This window comes from Sphaerodactylus townsendi, linkage group LG08 (assembly GCF_021028975.2).
Source record: "Sphaerodactylus townsendi isolate TG3544 linkage group LG08, MPM_Stown_v2.3, whole genome shotgun sequence".
Taxonomy (NCBI): Eukaryota; Metazoa; Chordata; class Lepidosauria; order Squamata; family Sphaerodactylidae; genus Sphaerodactylus; species Sphaerodactylus townsendi.
This window is the reverse complement of record NC_059432.1, coordinates 1982773-2002822: the sequence shown is the minus strand read 5'-3', so window position 1 is coordinate 2002822 and position 20050 is coordinate 1982773. Positions and strand designations below refer to the sequence as shown.

Here is a 20050-nt window from a genome sequence, read left to right as displayed (position 1 = left end):
TGTGCATTCCTGTAATGTAGGTTTGATGTTAATGGGTTGTAAAGTGGGTAATAATTTTCTTACTGGCCCCCTTCAATCAGATTAGATCATGTTATTGACCACGCTGTTCGTTTTATAACCACAATCATATTGTGGAGGAAGATCGTTGGCAAGTTGTGCAGTTGTAAGTGCCCATTAAGGCAAAGAATGACAGATTTGCTCAGTTGGCATTTTTCTGTTCTTTAAAAAAATATTGTCTTGTCCCTGCAGGCTGTTTTCCTGGCCACATCCTGAATTAGCATCTTTCCCTCCGTTTTAGGATTACATGATATCTTGCTGGATGACAGTTGATTGTTCAGGACACTTCTGTTATAAGATATAATTGGAAGTCAGGTTGTTGCTATATCTTCTTTGACCAACTGTTTATGTTCCTCCTCTAGCATCACTTAACATTCTTATTTCAGGTTTCAATTAACTTTATTAGAAGAAGAAAGAGAGTTTGGATTTATATCCCCCTCCCTTCTTTCTAGTAAGGAGACTCAAGGTGGCTTGCAAACTCTTTTCCCTTCCTCACCCTCCAACAGACACCTTGGCTGTTTCCACACGGAGGCGGAAGGGGTCGGGTTGGCGCAATCCACGCCGACCCAACCCCTCTGGGACCGTTCACATGGACGGTCCCAGAATCGGCAGGGACGACGGCGCAGAGCTGCGCCGTCGTCAGAGCGACTCACCTGTCCTGTGGCCCTCCGGCACGTCGCCAAGGCCAGGGGACATGCCCCCCTGCCCTGCGCGACTGCTGCAGAGTCGCAGGGTAAAGGGGGCGTGTCCCCAGGCCTCAGCGACGTGCCGGAGGGCCGCAGGACAGGTAAGTCGCCCCGTTGTGGGGGGAGGGAAGGCGCCTGGAAGCCGCTGCCATTCGCATGGCAGCAGCTTCAAGCCGCCGTTTCCCATAAACCTTGCTTGCCAAGTGAGGTTGGGAAATGGCAACTTCGCGCCGGTCGGGCGGCGTGAGGGCGGCGCGGCTGCGAAGCAGCTGCGCCCCCTGTGCGAATGGCTCCCTGGGGACAGTGTTTTTGCCATCCCCAGAGCACCATAATCCGCCTGTGTGGAAAGGGCCCTTGTGAGGTAGGTGGGGTTGGAAGAGTCCTGAACAAAGAGTGAGTAGCCCAAGATCATCTAGCAGGAACGCAAGAGTAGGAAAACAAATTTGGTTCACCAGATAAGAGTCCACTGCTCATCTGGAGGAGCAGGGAATCAAACCCAGTTTTGCAGATTAGAGTACACCTGCTCTTAAACACTACACCATGTTTGGCCATTAAACCACCTCCACAACGTAAGATACGATTCATTCAAGTGTCTTCTTTTGACCACATTTTCATCTTTTCCACACTTTCCCAAATAATATCCAAACCCTCTCATTGTTAAATGATATTCATCAAATCATTTAATGCATTCTTTCTGGTTAATTTTCATTTTGAAATAAGAATGTTGAAAATTACCACTCTGGTATAGTGGTGTAGTGGTTAAGAGGGGTGGGCTCTAATCTGAAGAACCAGGCTCGAGTCCCTACTCTTCCACATGAGTGGCAGTCTTATCTGGTGGACTGGATTGGTTTCCCTGCTCCTACACATGAAGCCTGCTGGGTGATCTTAGGCTAGTCACAATTCTCTCAGGATTCTCTCAGCCCCACCTACCTTACAAGGTGTCTGTTGTTGGGAAGAGAAAGGGATGGAGTTTGTAAGTCTCTTTGGCCGTTTCCGCACGGCCACGCTGGGGGTTTCCGCACGGCCACGCTGGGGGTTGGGTTGGCATACATGACAGCGACCCAACCTCCCCGGGACCATTCGCATGAACAGGAAGACGGCGCCGCGGAATGATGTCGCCCAATCGACATATCTTCCCTGCGACCGTCCGGTGCGTTGCTGAGGCCAGGGGACATGCCCCCCTGCCCTGCATGACCACTCCAGAAACATAAAACAGCTTGAGTTGGGAGAAAATTGTTTGGCGGGAGACTGTGGGGAAATGGTGGTCAGGCAGAGAGAGTTAAGAACATAAGAACATAAGAACAAGCCAGCTGGATCAGGCCAGAGTCCATCTAGTCCAGCTCTCTGCTACTCGCAGTGGCCCACCAGGTGCCTTTGGGAGCTCACATGCAGGAGGTGAAAGCAATGGCCTTCTGCGGCTGTTGCTCCCGAGCACCTGGACTGTTAAGGCATTTGCAATCTCAGATCAAAGAGGATCAAGATTGGTAGCCATAAATCGACTTCTCCTCCATAAATCTGTCCAAGCCCCTTTTAAAGCTATCCAGATAAGTGGCCATCACCACCTCCTGTGGCAGCATATTCCAAACACCAATCACATGTTGCGTGAAGAAGTATTTCCGGGGACGGGGCGGTATAAAAGCCTAAAGTATAAATAAATAAATAAATTATATAAGGGCATGACAATCCTTGCAGTTTTATTATCAACTCCTTTCTTAATCATCCTCAGCATAGAGTTTGCCTTTTTCACAGCTGCCATGCATTGAGTTGACATTCCCATGGAACTATCAACTAAGACGCCCAGTTCATATTCCTTCTTTTGTGCACCATTTTGCTCTCAAAATGGACCCTACCACTCCCTGATTTATAGGAGCAAATCCATGTTTAAAATCAGTTTGTTTGCCACCAGTGTGCCACGTCTGATCCTTAGCCATTCATGATGTTAGAAAAAAGGTAAACGATTCCAGCTGGGGAAATAGTGACTTGCTAGCTGAAGTTGGCATACTCAAGAGAAAGTATTGGAGAACTGTTTTATCAGACATTGGGCTCAGACTGCTAGATTTAGTTTAGAATTATGGATCAGCCCAGCAGTGTGTGTGAGTGCAGTTTATAGAAACTTCTTGAGGGATAAAGGTAAAAGGTAAAACTTACATTTATTCAAGCATCTCCAGTTCACAGCTTTGTTCCAGGAAAAAGGTAGATAGAAAGAAACCCTAATCTAAGAATTACTTTCCCTATGACAAGTGGACTCTCTAACACACCGTCACATGTGTGCAGGTGAGGAGAATTGGAGACGGGGACGTTGGAGGGGTTTAGTGCCACAGATGCCACCCTCCAAACCATCCATTTTCTCCAGGAGAACTTATTTCTATCATCGGAAGCCATTCTGGGGGGATCCCCATGCCTGATCTGGAGGCTGACATCCCTGCATGTCTGTCTGTCTGTCTGTCTGTCTGTCTGTCTGTCTGTCTGTCTGTCTGTCTGTCTGTCTGTCTGTCTGTCTGTCTGTCTGTCTGTCTGTCTGTCTGTCTGTCTGTCTGTCTGTCTGTCTGTCTGTCTGTCTGTCTGTCTGTCTGTCTGTCTGTCTGTCTGTCTGTCTGTCTGTCTGTCTATCTATCTATCTATCTATCTATCTATCTATCTATCTATCTATCTATCTATCTATCTATCTATCTATCTATCTATCTATCTATCTATCTATCTATCTATCTATCTATCTATCTATCTATCTATCTATCATTCATTCATTCATTCATTCATTCATTCATTCATTCATTCATTCATTCATTCATTCATTCATTCATTCATTCAAATTTATAGACCGCCCAATCCCCAAGGGGCTCTGGCCGGTGTACAACACTAATCTATATACAATATCAAACAAGGGTCACAATAGTGACCATATACACTAAAATCCATTAAAACCATTAAAACCATTAAAACAGCGGTCAAAAACAATAACAATAGCAATGGCGTCCCGTAACCCAATTCCTTTAAAACCACTTTCAAAGAAGGGAGCACGGACTCCTCCCTAAAATCTCAATTGTAGTAAATATACAAAAATAAATTATAAAAGATAGGGAGCAAAAGGGCCAAGGAGCAAAGCAAGGAAGCAAAGGGCGGGGGGCGCACCTCAGCGGCTGGACACTCCAAAGGCCCGGTTTTGACACAGGTCTCTGATGTTTAGGTTTGTTTTCATCATTGGCACATCCGTTGGACTGGCTTTCCACGCAATGATGAAAAGAGGAGTGAGCTGTGGGCAGCTCATCCGCAAATTAACCTGGAGGACCGTGGTCTTATTTCTGATCGGAGTCTGCTTCCTGAACTATGGACCAGCGGATGGTCCATGTAAGTATATAATCTCTCCTGTTTTCGGTCTTCTACCATTGTTAGAACCATAAAAGGTGCCCTCGGCAGCTCTGTTTTTATAGCAAAGAACCATAAACCACCAAGGGATGTCTGCCCCTCTGAGAACCTTGGTTTGGGGTGGCAACAAACCCAAGGAAAATTCTATAAGTTTATGCTTGCCCAGGAGTCTGCAACCTGCGGCTCTCCAGATGTTCGTGGACTACAAATCCCATCAGCTCCTGCCAGCATGGCCCCTGTAACCTCACAACTGGGAGGATGAGGAGGTTCTGGCACTCCAATTCTTCATCCTTGTGTGAAGTGAGTGGTTGTTTGTTTGTTTGTTTGTTTGTTTGTTTGTTTGTTTGTTTGTTTGTTTGTTTGTTTGTTTGTTTGTTTGTTTGTTTGTTTGTTTGTTTGTTTGTTTGTTTTGTTGGTTGGTTGGCTGGCTGGCTGGCTGGCTGGCTGGCTGGCTGGCTGGCTGGCTGATAGGATTTGTAGTCCATGAACATCTGGAGAGCCGCAGGTTGCAGACCCCTGTGCTAGTAGAATAACAATCTTTAATTGAAGCTGGCAAATTCCTGCAGTGTCTCTAACTGAAACTCATCCTCCATTTATTTACTTCATGTGTACCCCAACTTTTGAATTGATACTCAAGGGGGATTACAAGACACAAAGAATTAATCCTGTGCCCCCTCGTTCGAGGCATTTCCTCTCAAGGACCTTTCTGGACATGGGCAAACTCAGTAGGGTTGCCAACTCCCACCTGGGAAATTCCTGGAGACTTATGGGATGGAGTCCACAGAGGGTGAGGCTTTGGGAGGGACTTCAGCAGGATACCACGCCATAGTTCCCACCCCCCAAAGCACAAAAACAATCAAACATGAACCCTATGGGAAATGCCACAATATTTACTGGAACAAGTGGAAGAACCCTATGTTTGCGAGAGTAAGTCGAAAATCAATATGCACAAACCCATCAGATCTGTAGCACCACACATAGCAATTTCATACACTCGCAGGTGAGAAATGCAAAACCACAACAGCGTGGTAGGCTACATCCCATATTACTTATGAAAGACAACGTTTGGGATCAAACACTATTGCCAGTCAATTTCAGTGTTTTGTGGGCTGCTAAGCCCGCTTGGTCAGCTCTCCCTATTCTTTAAAGGCCCTTTCCCCACTCACCTCTGTCGGAGGGTTGCTGTGCGCAACTCCTGGCGCGCGCAACTCCTGGCGCGCGCCCTGGCTTCCCCACGACCCCGCGCTCTGCACGGGGTCATCAAAAGGCGCCATTTCAAAAGGCACCAGGAATTACACATGCTGAGGGGGCGCGAGAGAGGCAGCGTCGGGGCGGCTACGTTCTCGCCTCCCCTGAAGTGGAGGAGAGTAGTGCGGGGCTTAAGGTAAGTGGGGAAAGGGCCAAAGTTACCCAGTTTATTTCTGGAGATTTTGTATCCTATTCTATGTTCCCATGTCTCTTTCGGGCTAACTCGTGCTGTGGGGATGATGGGAACTGTAGTCCATAACATCTGGAGGGACGCGAGTTTGACACCTATGCTTTAACTGCTGCGATAAACTTACCCAGGATGCCAAGAGACAGTTTCTACTGAGCAGCCCAAGCGTGACATGCCGGGAGTGGGGGGAGGGGCCCAGCACAGCACATCATCTTCTTGGCCTGCGGAAGGTCCCAGGTTTGATACCAGGTTTGAAGGTCCCAGGTATCTCCAGCTAAAAGGACCGGGCAGTCGTGCTCTGAAAGGCCTCTGCCTGAGACTTGAGAAAGCCGTTGCCAGTACTGACCCGGATGGGCCAAGAACCTGTTTTGGCATAAATTGGCTTCATTTCAGAGGACAAATGGTGACATGAAAAATGATTTTAAAGAACGTGTCGTCCTCTTCTACAACCTTAAGAACATAAGAACATAAGAACAAGCCAGCTGGATCAGACCGGAGTCCATCTAGTCCAGCTCTCTGTTACTCGCAGTGGCCTACCAGGTGCCTTTGGGAGCTCACATGCAGGAGGTGAAAGCAATGGCCTTCTGCTGCTGCTGCTGCTCCCGAGCACCTGGACTGTTAAGGCATTTGCAATCTCAGATCAAAGAGGATCAAGATTGGTAGCCATAAATCGACTTCTCCTCCATAAATCTGTCCAAGCCCCTTTGAAAGCTATCCAGGTTAGTGGCCATCACCACCTCCTGTGGCAGCATATTCCAATCACACGTTGTGTGAAGAAGCGTTTCCTTTTATTAGTCCCAATTCTTCCCCCCAGCATTTTCAATGGATGCCCCCTGGTTCTAGTATTGTGAGAAAGAGAGAAAAATTTCTCTTTGTCAACATTTTCTACCCCATGCATAATTTTGTTGCATAGCCCTTCAATCATATCCCCCCCCTCAGCCGTCCTCCCTCTCCAAACTAAAGAGTCCCAAACGCTGCAGCCTCTCCTCATAGGGAAGGTGCTCCAGTCCCTCAATCATCCTCGTTGCCCTTCTCTGCACTTTTTCTATCTCCTCAATATCCTTTTTGAGATGTGGCGACCAGAACTGGACACAGGACTCCAAGTGCGGTCGCACCACTGCTTTATATAAGGGCATGACAATCTTTGCAGTTCTATTCTCAATTCCTTTCCTAATGATCCCCAGCATAGAGTTTGCCTTTTTCACAGCTGCCATGCATTGAGTTGACATTCCCACGGAACTATCAACTATCAACCTTGAGGCCTTGAGTCCCGGCAGTTACGGCGCAAACCCAGGCAAAGGGTCTTGTTTGTTTTTGCGAAAAAGCCAGCAACCTACAAATGGCAGCAAATTGCAATTTTTGCATTTACCAGCAAACCCGCCAGCGATTGCCCATCAAACAGCTGGTGCCAGGCGCGAGTCGAGGCTGTGAACGTTTTTCTCCTTCCAGCAAGAATGGCTTGCTAATTTCGTTTGGCAAAACAGAGAGGGGACTTTTAGTGACAATAATCGGATCTGGAGACTTTTAGAAACAACAATTACCAGACCAGAGGTGTCTCGTTTCAGCTGCCTCCCTATGGTAAATCCCGTAAGCTCTGCAAATATTTGGGAAGGCTTGCAGAGGTTGTGTGTGTGTGTGTGTGTGTGTGTGTGTGTGTTTTATTTATCAAAATTCTTCTCTCCCTCTCTTGGCTGTTACATGCAGCATCCATTTTCCAGCAGAAACCAAAGACAACTCTTTTTATAGAGCCCCAGGGAAGAAAGAGAAATGAGAAGGAGCTGAGTTCTTGGCACTTAGGTTGGATATGTTTGCAATTCCCCCCATACCCTCCCCCCCAATCTCTCTGCTTCCACTCCAAAGGCTGAAAACCTATAAAGCCGTTGCAATAATAGCTTCCAAATCCTGTTCTTCTGAAAGGCCATTGTGCTACTTAAATGCCATTGTTTTGATTTGGCAGTTCAGTGGGGCTAGGCGGTAAACCGTCACTCGAATAAGGTTGCCAATTTCCAGTGGGGGCCTGGAGATCTTCTGAAATGATCACTGATCTCCAGATGAAAGAGATCAATTCCCCTGGAAAACATGCCAACTTTGGAGGGTGGACTCTACCACCAGCTGTCCGGGCCCTGTGGAACCTTGGAGAGTTCCGCAGGGCCTGCAAAACCGAGTTGTTCCACTGGGCCTTTGGAGAGACCAGCCGCTGACAGTGCCTCTGCCCCCCGCCTCTGCCCCCCCTCTGCTTATAGGGGTCCCTAACATCATCGGGACCCATTATTCCCTTCTGGGGAGGGTTGTATATGGGTTTGTGGGACATTGTTTTAAAACGTAATTGTTTTAACTTGTATGTACATTTTTTATATATCATATTTTATATTGTTCACCGCCCTGAGCCCTTCGGGGATAGGGCGGTATATTAAATCCAATTAAATAATAATAATAATAATAATAATAATAATAATAATAATAATAATAATAATAATAATAATAATAATAATAATATGGCACTCACGGCCCTCCAGATGTTATGGACGACAGTTCCCATAATCTCCTGCCAGCATCATGCTGGCAGGGGATGATGGGAACTGTAGTCCATAACATCTGGAGGGCCACGAGTCTGACACCTGTGCTGATGACCGTGGGCTTAGACTGGAGCAGTACACCATAGTGAAGAATTAAACACAAAATCACATTACAGCAAAAAAAAAGGGAAGAGAGAACAGAGGGATTAAAGATGAAAACATTACCAGTGGGGGAAAACAGAAAAGGAAGAAAAGAAGGTTTGGACAGTTGGAAAATTATAAATAAGATTTCTACTTACAGAAAGCAAAAGTGGTTTCAACCCCTGTAGAAACAGTAGGAGAAATGAGGGATGTGGATACAATATGACGTAGCACTTACAGAAAGACTTGGAAGGCCTGGAGTCAGTGGTGGGATCCAAAAATTTTAGTAACAGGTTCCCATGGTGGTTGGATTCAAACTGTGGCGTAGTGCCAGTGGGGCTGGGCTGGGCGTGACAGGGGCGTGGCCAGGCATTCCGGGGGCGGGGCATTCCTTGGCGGGGCTGTGGCAAGGATGCAGCCACTGCGCCGGTTCTTAGGCACACACAAATAATTAGTAACCTACTCTCGGGAACCTGTGAGAACCTGCTGGATCCCACCTCTGCCTGGAGTTAAATCCTCATGCAGCCATGAGGATAATCCTGGGCCATTTATGCACTTGTGGTCTCCTTTGCATAGAGTGTATATTCACTTCGGGTTTGATTCTCAGTTACCCTTGTGTTCCCCCCTCTTCAGAATTCAGTACAGCACAGATCAGAGAAGCCCCGTGGTTCCAAGAGCAGGCCAAGTGCAGGGTTTTTTCCCCACCTGTGCAGATTTTTTCCCCACCTCTCCAAAAGATGAGCTTCCAGTAGGCACGCTAATTGCCAACCAATTTCAACTAACCAAGTGATTTCTATACCCCCAGGAGGCAGAGATTTTTATGTGTGCTTTGGGGAGAGGGACGTATAAGCACAGTCTTCACAGAGATGGAAATATCTCCCCCCCCAAAAAAAGAACAGAAAGGAAATGAGGATGTTACAGTTAAGATGGCGAGCTGCAGTTGAAAGCTCCCAGAGCAGAACATATAAACAAGTCCATTGCCTGAGAGACATTCTTGCTGGTGACTAGCCCAAGGTCACCCAGCAGGCTTCATGTGGAGGAGTGAGGAAACAAATCCAGTTCATCAGATAAGAGACCGCCACTTAGGTGGAAGAGTGGGGAATCAAACTCGGTTCTCCAGATTAGAGTCTACCACTCTTAACCACGACACCGCACTGGCTGTCAGGTTAAAGGTAACTTGAGGTGAGTGATAATCCAGAAAGCAGAGTTGTTTTTGAAAAGCCAAAAGCAAAAAAAGAAAAGAAAAGTGAAATACACTGTATTTACATGTAATATGCTTGAATAAAAAGAGAATAGAACAAGCAGTGGTGGGATCCAAAAATTTTAGTAACAGGTTCCCATGGTCGTGGGATTCAAACTGTGGCGTAGCACCAATGGGGCTGGGCGGGGCACAACGAGGGCGGGGGCGGGCATTCCAGGGGCGGGACATTCCTGGGCAGGGCTGTGGCAAGGACGCAGCCGCTGCCCTGGTCCTTGGGCGGGAAACGAATGCACGTAGGCGCAGGCTGCCACGCACGCCGGTGCACCTCCTGCTAGACTGCTTCAAGTTCTGCGCGCTACTGCTGAGAGGAGGGGCGTAACTAAGGCAAAAAGTCACGTGGCAAAATCACCCATTAGTAACCCCCTCTCGGCACACACAAATAATTAGTAACCTACTCTCGGGAACCTGTGAGAACCTGCTGGATCCCACCTCTGAGAACAAGAGCACATTGTAAAATAAATCAGATCCATTGGGGAAATGAGAATAAAAAAGCAGAAGTGGTACATATTTATTGAAAAGAAATAAGAAACTAAAAAGAAGAAAATAGGTGACAGAGTTGTTGAAAGTGTTGCAAGAGCACACAATAGAGACTTTATGAGAACACCCTGAGCTCTGAAGTGTCAAATGTACTGGTTGTGATGTAGGAAATCTGATGCATACATGTACGTATTGCTCAGCCAAACACTTCGGTTGTGAAAAAAGTAGTGATCATACTATGCAGTCACAATGAAAAGGTCATTGACCAAGAGCAATGTTTTTTTCATATTGTGGGAATCAGGTTTTCTTTTAAGAAAAATTCGGCGGCGGGGGGGGGGGATATGGCATATCCAAGTATTGCTAACAGTGTATTAAAACATAACAAGGCTATATGCTGAAGAACAGTCGGTTCTATCCTATTCAATGTTTGGATTTTCCAAGAGTTATATTACATTTATAATAGAGGGAATAGGGCGGAACAAAAGAAACATGCAAAATAACCAGATTGAAGCTTTCCTTTCGTGTGTCTGATCTTTCAAGATCATATAGCTGGCATTTTTTTTAAAAAAAAAAACTGCTAAACGATAAATTCCCAATCCATTTAACATTTTTTTTCCAGCAAGCTTTTGAGTTCAAACGTTTCACCACTGAGTCTGAAAATGAAAGCTTCAATATAAACTGGACCAATTCCCCGGGTTATAACTTTCTCAAGCGGATGCAAATAGTAGGCCATGCAATAATGGCAAGAAATGTGATATTGTTTTTGATACAGATTTCTCACTTAACGCCTGCCTGATTGCCGTGACCCAAGTCATATTGCGCTTAACCCTTTTAGGTTTCTGACCAGATAATAAAGAAAATCTGGTTGAATGTCATTGCGTTTTGTGTGGAATTTGCGGCTCTGGAATTTCCCAAGGGCAAGGAGAAGTCACACTGCGACGTATCATATGATCAAAAACCAAAGGCTAACCCAATCAAACCCCAATACAATCTAACGATTTTTGTTGTAAATTGATGGAAAGCTGGTAATATTACAGGGCGCCTTTCTGTTAATATGAATCAGGATAGCTTCCTCAGTTTAACCCGCCAGTTGTGTTAGTTTGATACTGATCGCGTGGCTAGAAGCTGTATTTGGGCATTTTAAAAAAAAGGCTGCTAATATCTTTGGAAGTATGGTTGGTATGTGAAGCGGCGCCCACTGCTATTTTAATAGTTTAATTTATAGATAGATATAGATTATAGATATTATTCCGCTCATTTTCTGAAACACGTCATAGCTGCCCCTTGCAAGTGTGAACACAAAGGATACAAAGATAAGGTGACCCTTTGTGAACCGGGACAGGTGGGTAGGCGCCCCAGAAGGCAGTGCGGCAGCCTTCCAAAATAGGGACACTTGAAATAACCCGTGGGACATGGGACAAATTGTTTGAAGGCAGGACTGTCCTGCCAAAATCGGACATCTGATCAGCCTATACAAAGAGCATGGAAGCATTAGTGATCCAGTGGAGTTTATATGGAGGTGCTGCTTGTTAAGATCAGCTGTATCAGGATCTAGTTTACATGGGACAATCAAATGATGACTGAAACCTCCAGCGATGACTTGCTTATTTTAAGAGGCTGGCCCAGGGTTTTCCACATTCTCATTTCCTTCTTGTGTGGATTTGGTTGTTGTGGGCTTTCCAGGCTGTGTGGCCGTGGTCTGGTAGATCTTGTTCCTAACGTTTCGCCTGCATCTGTGGCTGCCATTTTCAGAGGTGTGTCACAGAGAAAAGTCTGTTTCACACCGTGTCAAAGTGAAAAGGGAAAGTTTAGTGTGGTATATTGTCCATGTCTCAGGGCGGGGAACCAATCATTAACTTTCCCTTTTCACTTAGACACAGTGTGAAACAGGTTTCTCTCTGTGATACACCTCTGAAGATGCCAGCCACAGATGCAGGTGAAACGTTAGGAACAAAATCCACCAGACCACGGCCACACAGCCAGGAAAACCCACCAGAGCCAAATCTAGGGTTGCTTTTAGAGGCTGGTAATGGCCAACAATCTCTGCTCACTTGTCTTGAAATCCTGCAGGGTTGCCATAAGTTGGGGACTTCTTTATAGCAAAGAACAGAACAAAACAGGAGGTGGATCTCTGCATGTCATTCTTAAAACGTTGCCCAACAGAGAGGGTGATCTCACCCAAAGAATCTCGCCATACAAAGTGGGGAGCAGGGAAACACAGCATTTGCTCGGGCAAGTGACATTGGGTGGAAATTAATTTCTTGTCCTTTTATTCTACCGGGCCAAGTTCCTCCATGAGAGCGAACGAGAAAGCGGAGTCCTCTTCCGCCTGCGTCCCGGCGGTGCTCGCACAAACAAAAGGAGAGCGCATTAAGAATGAATGGCTGTAATGGACTGCTGGGAATACTTCCTCTTTAAGTGGACAACAGGGCTGGATGGAGCCCAGAGCTTTAAAAGAAGGAAACCTGCTGATTAAACCTCAGATTTGCGATCGTCAGTGTAAGCACTTTTCAAAAGGCCGGATGGCTGCGTGGGAAGCACCCCGTTTTAGAGAACAGGCAGCCTGATCTGGAAGGACTTGGATCAGATTCAAGATGGTCAGGACGGGCAAACTTCCAGGGTTGTGTCCTAAGGAGGAAGCTCGAATGTCATCTCCTAAGAGGCGGGTCAGTAGTAGTAGTAGTAGTAGTAGTAGTAGTAGTAGTAGTAGTAGTAGTAGTAGTAGTAGGAGGAGGAGGAGGAGGAGGAGGAGGAGGAGGAGGAGGAGGAGTTTGGATTTATATCCCCCCTTTCTCTCCTACAGGAGACTCAAAGGGGATGACAATCTCCTTGCCCTTCCCCCCTCACAACAAACACCCTGTGAGGTAGGTGGGGCTGAGAGAGCTCTGAGAAGCTGTGACTAGCCCAAGGTCACCCTGCTGGCGTGGGTGGGAGTGCACAGGCTAATCTGAATTCCCCAGATAAGCCTCCACAGCTCAGGCGGCAGAGCTGGGAATCAAACCCGGTTCCTCCAGATTAGGTACACGAGCTCTTAACCTCCTACGCCACTGCTGCTCCTTGTTAGCTGTGGCATAATGGATTGATTCGGACACGATGTGCTTTTTCTGCCAGTTCTTCAGTTCCGGGCTTTTGCTCGGATTCTGGCATGCCGACCTTGATGTCCCAAGCTAGCTTGATCTCATCGGGTTTTGGAAGCTAAGCAGGGTCGGTCCTGGTTAGTGTTTGGATGGGAGACCCCAAAGGAAGTCCAGGGTTGCTGTGCAGAGGCAGGCAACGGCCAACCACCTCTGAGCATCTCTTGCCTCGGAAACCTCACAGGATCGCCATTAGGATGATGAAGAAGAGTTTGGATTGACACACTGTCTTTCTCCCCTGTATGGAGACTCCAGGTGGCTTGCAAGCTCCTTTCCCTTCCTCTCCCTACAACAGACACCTTTGTGACTAGCCATTGTGACATCAGCACCAGCTCAACCAATCACACATCTTTATTCCCCACTTTCCTCTTTTTCATTTTGAAAGGGAATAATTGCGGCAAAGAAGGAAACTGGCAGTTGTTCCTGATTCATTTCTATTTTCAAAGGAAAGGAGGATCACTGTCCTTTGGCGGCATGTGTTTCGAAGAAGAAGAGGAGGACTTTGGATTTATATCCCACCTTTCTGCCCTGTAAGGAGACTCAAGGTGGCTTACAAGCTCCTTTCCCTTCCTCTCCTCACAACAAACACCCTGTGAGGTCGGTGGGGCTGAGAGAGCTCTGAAGAACTGTGACTAGCCCAAGGTCACTCAGCAGGAATGTAGGAGTGTGGGAACACATCTGGTTCACCAGATAAGCCTCTGCCACTCAGGTGAAGGAGTGGGGAATCAATCCTGGTTCTCCAGATTAGAATTCACCTGCTCTTAACCACTACACCACGCTGGCTCTCCATAAGTTATCACCGTAAGTTATCCTCCATGAGGATCACCATAAGCTAGCTGCAACTTTACAACACTTTCTACCATACGTATAAAACATAGGCTGATTCCGCATGGGCCAAAAACAGCAGTGTGAAAACGGTGTCAAAATGATGTAAAAGGGTTTAAAACAGTGTAAAAGGGTTTATACGGTTTTCACACCGTTTTCACACTGCTGTTTTGGGCGCGTGCGGAATCAGCCATAGCTCAGTCCAACTTATGGCAACAGGGTTTTCAAGTAGAGCTGCTGGGTTCTTCCTCAATGGACCTGGCAAACCCTATTTGAAATCTTTTGGGATTCCAATAAGTTGGTTGTGACTTGAGAGTGGTCTATTCTTCACAACTCACTGAAAATGTTTGCAAAACATTTGCAACACATTTTCAATCCCTCCCACTGTTTGACTGCACTCACTCCCTTGAAACGACTCCTGGCCACCATTTTGTGTTTTCCCCCCTGTTTTTTAAAATTCACCATGGCTTCGATGCTTCAGTGCTTCAATACATAAGAACATAAGAACAAGCCAGCTGGATCAGACCAGAGTCCATCTCCAGCTCTCTGCTACTCGCAGTGGCCCACCAGGTGCCTTTGGGAGCTCACCTGTAGGAGGTGAAAGCAAGGGCCTTCTGCGGCTGCTGCTGCTCCTGAGCACCTGGTCTGCTAAGGCATTTGCAATCAGAGATCAAGGAGGATCAAGATTGGTAGCCATAGATCGACTTCTCCTCCATAAATCTGTCCAAGCCCCTTTTAAAGCCATCCAAGTTAGTGGCCATCACCACCTCCTGTGGCAGCATATTCCAAACACCAATCACACGTTGCGTGAAGAAGTGTTTCCTTTTATCAGTCCTAATTCTTCCCCCCAGCATTTTCAATGGATGCCCCCTGGTTCTAGTATTGTGAGAAAGAGAGAACAATTTCTCTCTGTCAACATTTTCTACCCCATGCCTCATGCTGCCATTTCCCACACCTCTTGTAATCAAAGCTTTGAAAATGTTACCCCCCCCCCCCGCCAAATTAAAAAAACAGAAATAATGAAAATAAACAAGTGAGAAGGAACGGAATGAACTCTGCAACATGATAGAAAATGGCTCTGAGGTGGAAGTTTGGGGATGGCAGAGAAGCATAGAAAACATTTCAACACGATCCTGCAGCAAGCGAAAACGTTTTGAAAATGTTTCAGGGCGAAGAATTGTTATAAAAGAGGATGCATTTAAAACGATTCCAGGTTGGAAATAATGCAAGGGGGTGGGTGGGGGAACTATGCAGAACTCCATGGAGGAAATGCTTTATTTCTCCCCTCAAAATGTCTCATTTTGGTTGTGCAGAAATGGCATGTACTTTCTACCACCACTAAAAACCTTTGCCATTAGTCTTAAATGTTGCTGTACTTTGTCATCTGCATGTTAATTGACTGGATCCCTTCGTTTTACTAGGCATCTTTTCTCTTAGATTCAAACATTATCAGTGGTGGGATCCAGCAGGTTCTCACAGGTTCCCGAGAGTAGGTTACTAATTATTGGTGTGTGCCGAGAGGGGGTTACTAATTGGTGATTTTGCCACGTGATTTTGGCCTTAGTTACGCCCCTCCTCTCAGCAGTAGCGCGCAGAACTTGAAGCAGTCTAGCAGAAGGTGCACCGGCGTGCGTGGCAGCCTGCGCCTGCGTGGATTCGTTTCCCGCCCAAGGACCGGCGCAGCGGCTACGTCCTTGCCACAGCCCCGCCCAGGAATGCCCGACCACGCCCCCGTCATGCCCCGCCCAGCCTAATTGGCGCTACGCCACAGTTTGAATCCCACCACCATGGGAACCTGTTACTAAAATTTTTGGATCCCACCACTGAATATTATCATATTTTATGGTGGGCTTACTGACTGACTGAATAGTTCTATTGTACTTGTAGTCTGCCTTGACTCACAGTGAGAAAAGTAGACTGCCAATTCAAATAAACATAGAAATAAAATCCCTGATAGCCTGAGGCGCTTTGCGTACTGGGTTTAGAGTCAGTCAGGGCCCTGGTTAGGGCTGGGGCTTTTGCATATAGTCCCAGCTGTCCAGGGCGGGAGGTGCAGCTGAGAAGTTAAGTAGAGGAAGGGTGAGCAGAAGCATAAAATGCAGTCAGGAGAAGTGGGAGCCTCCCCAGTCCCCGGACCTTTCTGATTTCCCAGAAAAGAAGGAAGAGAGGTCCTCCTTCTAACCGAGCGGTCTGCAACCTGCGGCTCTCCAGATGTTCGTGGACTACAAATCCCATCAGCCCTTGCCAGCATGGTCCCTGTAACCTCACAACTGGGAGGATGAGGAGGTTCTGGCACTCCGATACTTCATCCTTGTGTGAAGTGAGCGGTTGTTTGTTTGTTTGTGTGTTTTGTTGGTTGGCTGGCTGACTGGGGGCCTTTCCCCACTCACCGTTTGTTGCGCGCTACTCTTGCCAAGTAGTGCGGGGTCCAGCGGCACTCCTCACTACAGGGGCGGTGACAACGCAGCCGCCCCGACTCTGCCGCTCTCGCGCCCCCTCAGAGTGCGTCATTTCTGGCGCTGCTGAAAACAGCACCTTTTGATGACCCCGCGCAGAGCACGGGGCAGTGGGGAAGCCGGGGAACACAATCCCCGCACTGAAAAGGTCCACGCTGGATGAAACCGACGTCATTTTTAAAAGTGGGGAAATGGCCTGGCTCTCTTTTTTCTGGGAAATAAGTCCTTTCCTTATTCTCTGGCCAGATGGGGCGCCTTCCTTTTTAGAGGATTCCCTGGCCCCGCCCTCAACTGTCCTGTATCCATTCCCCTTCCACCTGGAAAGCTATAAAAGGAAGCGTGGCCTTCTCTATCTTTCCTTGCCCTTTCTCCTCCTGGTCTTCCCCAGGTCCGGGGCTCGGCCTTGCAATCTGAATTTAGTTTGAGCTCAGTTTTAAAGACTCATTTCAGCTCCAGATGCTGTGGAAGAATGACACTTTCCCCTCTTTCTCCAAGATGGTAGATAAGAAAAAAGCAGAGCGGGTTCAAAAATGCCATCCCTGCCATAACCCCGTGCTGGCCCCAGGGATTGGGAGATATTCCCAATCAGCCATGCACGTCAGAAAGGCCATGTACATGCACAAGTTGAAGGATCCAGACACAAAGACAGAAGCTCAATTCTTTTATAAATAACCTTCATCTTTCTTTTTGTAGTATCGTGGAGCTGGGCAAGAATTCCAGGTGTTCTGCAGCGTCTTGGATGTACTTACTTTGTTCTGGCTTCGATGCAGGCCTGCTTCGGCATAAAAGATCTCGACGGCGATCGGGTGAAGTGCAAATGCGTATCCACATGCCACAATATGCAAAAAAACTCTTTAAAAATTGTGTCTTCTTAATGGGGGGTGTCTCTGTTAAGCTTGCCCACTCTGGGTTGGGAAATTCCTGGAGATTTTCAGGATGATGAGGAAGAAGAAGAGTTTGGATTTATATCCCCCTTTCTCTCCTGTAAGTGTTACCGCTGATTGCCCGGTAACAATAAGCGATTTCAGCTCAGCAACGTAATGAGGCGCAGGAAGCAGGCGTTTCTTCAAAGCGAAAGGATTTTATTGCAAGTGGCGGTCAAAGCTCGGTCCGGAGAGAATCGCGCCTTGCAACGCAGTGCAGGGGCTTTTATTCCCGAAACTTCAAAGCGGGTAAAGGGGCAGGAAAGGGGAGGTGAGGGGGCAAGTCCCTCACCCCAAACACCAATCGCAATACAAAACAGTTCAAAAGCAAGATACAGTTACACTTTTCTGAATGGGATTGACCAAATCCCGCTGTCAGCCATCTTCCCGCGAGATCTCACAGTGGTGCTGAAGGAGAGCAGATAACAGTCCATTCACAGAATCCAGGTGGGCTCGCTACTGCACCTTGCTAATCCTCTCTATCAGATGGCTGTTATCCCCCGAGGCTCCCGCCTCGCATTGTTGCAACAAAGGGAAGTTCAAACTGTCCAATGGTGGTCCCTGCACGTCTTCCAATGGCTGGGGGCCTTTGGGTGCTGGCCACAGATTCGATTTGTAAATCCAAAGAGGGTCGTTGTCCTTATCAAAGAGTCGGCTGGGCGTTGGTCTAAACTGCATTCCAGAGCCAACGTTCTTGTCCCTTAATATCAAATCTTTCTGGCCACTGCTTTGGCCATCAGACACAAATTTCAAAAATAACATTTCTAAACTTTAAACGTTAGGGAAACCTTAAAGGGATAAACACATATACCTATAGGCAAGACTTTCCTAAACCTAACAAGAACAAAACCTTAAACTTAACTGGAGAACTTATTCAAACCAAAATCCTAAATAGCAGGCATATCATACATTCAACTAAAGAGGGGCTTTTATTACATCCTAGAATGACATAAACAAGAGGGAAATCATATAACATTGGCATAGGCATACATATACGTTCTCTGTGAGCCTTATGGAGGCTTCTGAACTACACAAGTCTCCGCATCCAGGCATGGAGCCAGTGTAGCCAGGCAACCTGACTTCAGGAAAATATTTGTTTATTTTCCTGTGAGGGTAACATAAGGAGACTCAAAGGGGCTTACAATCTCCTTTCCCTCCCCCCACAACAAACACCCTGTGAGGTGGGTGGGGCTGAGAGAGCTCCGTAGAGCTGTGACTCACCCAGCTGGCGTGTGTTGGAGAACACAAGCTAATCTAGTTCCCCAGATAAACCTCCACAGCTCAAGTGGCTGAGCGGGGAATTAAACCCGGTTCTCTTAACCACTACGCCACTGGAGCCTAGGCAGGGCAGTGTTTGGGGAGGGAGAGACCTCAGCAGGGCATAATGCCTGAGAGGCCACTCTCCAAAGCAGGCATTTTCTCCAGGGAAAGCTGGTCTCAGTAACCTGGAGATCTGTTGTAATTCCGGGAGATCTCCAGGTACCAACTGGAGGTTGGCAATCCTAGTCTCTGTGTGCATCACATGATTTGGAGAATGAACAGCTCTGGCCCCTGCCTGGTGGAATGCTCTACCTCCAACTGTCCGGGCCCTGCGGGACCTTGGCGAGTTCCGCAGGGCCTGCAAGACGGAGCTATTCCACCGGGCTTTTGGAGGGGCTGCCTGCCGTTTTACTGCCCCCCACTGAAATTGAAACTGAGGCTGCCTGTTTCCATCTTTCTCCATCTCGGTTGGGCCTGATTTTCTGATCCCACCACAGGCCCTGCCACTCCCTCCCTTTCTTTTTGGCCTTTAGATCGGGCGCCTGTTTTTAACTAACTTTTGTTAAACAACTTTTGTTGTTTGATTTACATTTGTTGTGTGTAACTGCTGCTTAAGTTTTTTAATTGGTTAATGGGTTTTAGTTTTGTGTTGTTTTGATTTGCTGTCTTGAAGAACAGCCGTGTTGTGAGCCGCCTCGGTGCCCTTCGGGGATGAGGCGGCCTATAGGCCGAACAAACAAACAAACAAACAAACATGTCCGGAACTTTGATTGGAACCCTCCAGACCGGAAAGATCTTTGGGGAGCTTCTTTATCCTGCATGAGACCATTTGTCCATCTTGCCAAGTGCTGCCCATTTTGATAAGAGCAGCCGTCCATAGCTCAGACTCCCAATTTTGCAATCTGAGATCTTTTTTCAAATGGAGGTTTCACCTGGGACGCTGTGCGCACAAAACGGAGGTTCTCCCTCCGAGCTGTAGCCTTTTCCCGCGTGCACTTAACGTGAATTCTTAGGGCAAGGGGTGACCAACTGTGGTGCTTTAGCTGTTCATGGACTACAATTCCCACCAGCCCTTGCTGGCATGTTTCGATGCACGAATGCACAGATCTGGTGAAGTAGGCTCTGGGTGATTCCGCAGAGGGCAAATAGACCAGGTGCAGGATGCCACATAACCCATTTTGGGGAGGGGACTTCACATAGAAGAAGAAGAAGAAGAAGAAGAAGAAGAAGAAGAAGAAGAAGAAGAGGAGGAGGAGGAGGAGGAGGAGGAGGAGTTTGGATTTATTTCCCCCCTTTCTCTCCTGTAGGAGACTCAAAGGGGCTTACAATCTCCTTCCCCTTCCCCCCTCACAACAAACACCCTGTGAGATAGGTGGGGCTGAGAGAGCTCTGAGAAGCTGTGACTAGCCCAAGGTCACCCAGCTGGCATGTGTGGGAGTGCACAGGCTAATCTGAATTCCCCAGATAAGCCTCCACAGCTCAGGCGGCAGAGCGGGGAATCAAACCCGGTTCCTCC

The 20050-nt window shown here is 47.3% G+C and overlaps 1 protein-coding gene across 1 annotated transcript in view; it reads left to right on the top strand.

The window, feature by feature from the left end:
- Nucleotides 1–20050, top strand: part of LOC125437821 (heparan-alpha-glucosaminide N-acetyltransferase-like) — a 133448-nt gene that overhangs the window by 8260 nt on the left and 105138 nt on the right. Inside the window, exons 4-5 of the mRNA XM_048505828.1 lie at nucleotides 3928–4088; nucleotides 17045–17157. Of these exons, the coding sequence (XP_048361785.1) occupies nucleotides 3928–4088; nucleotides 17045–17157 (274 nt within the window). The remainder of the gene's footprint in view (nucleotides 1–3927; nucleotides 4089–17044; nucleotides 17158–20050) is intronic.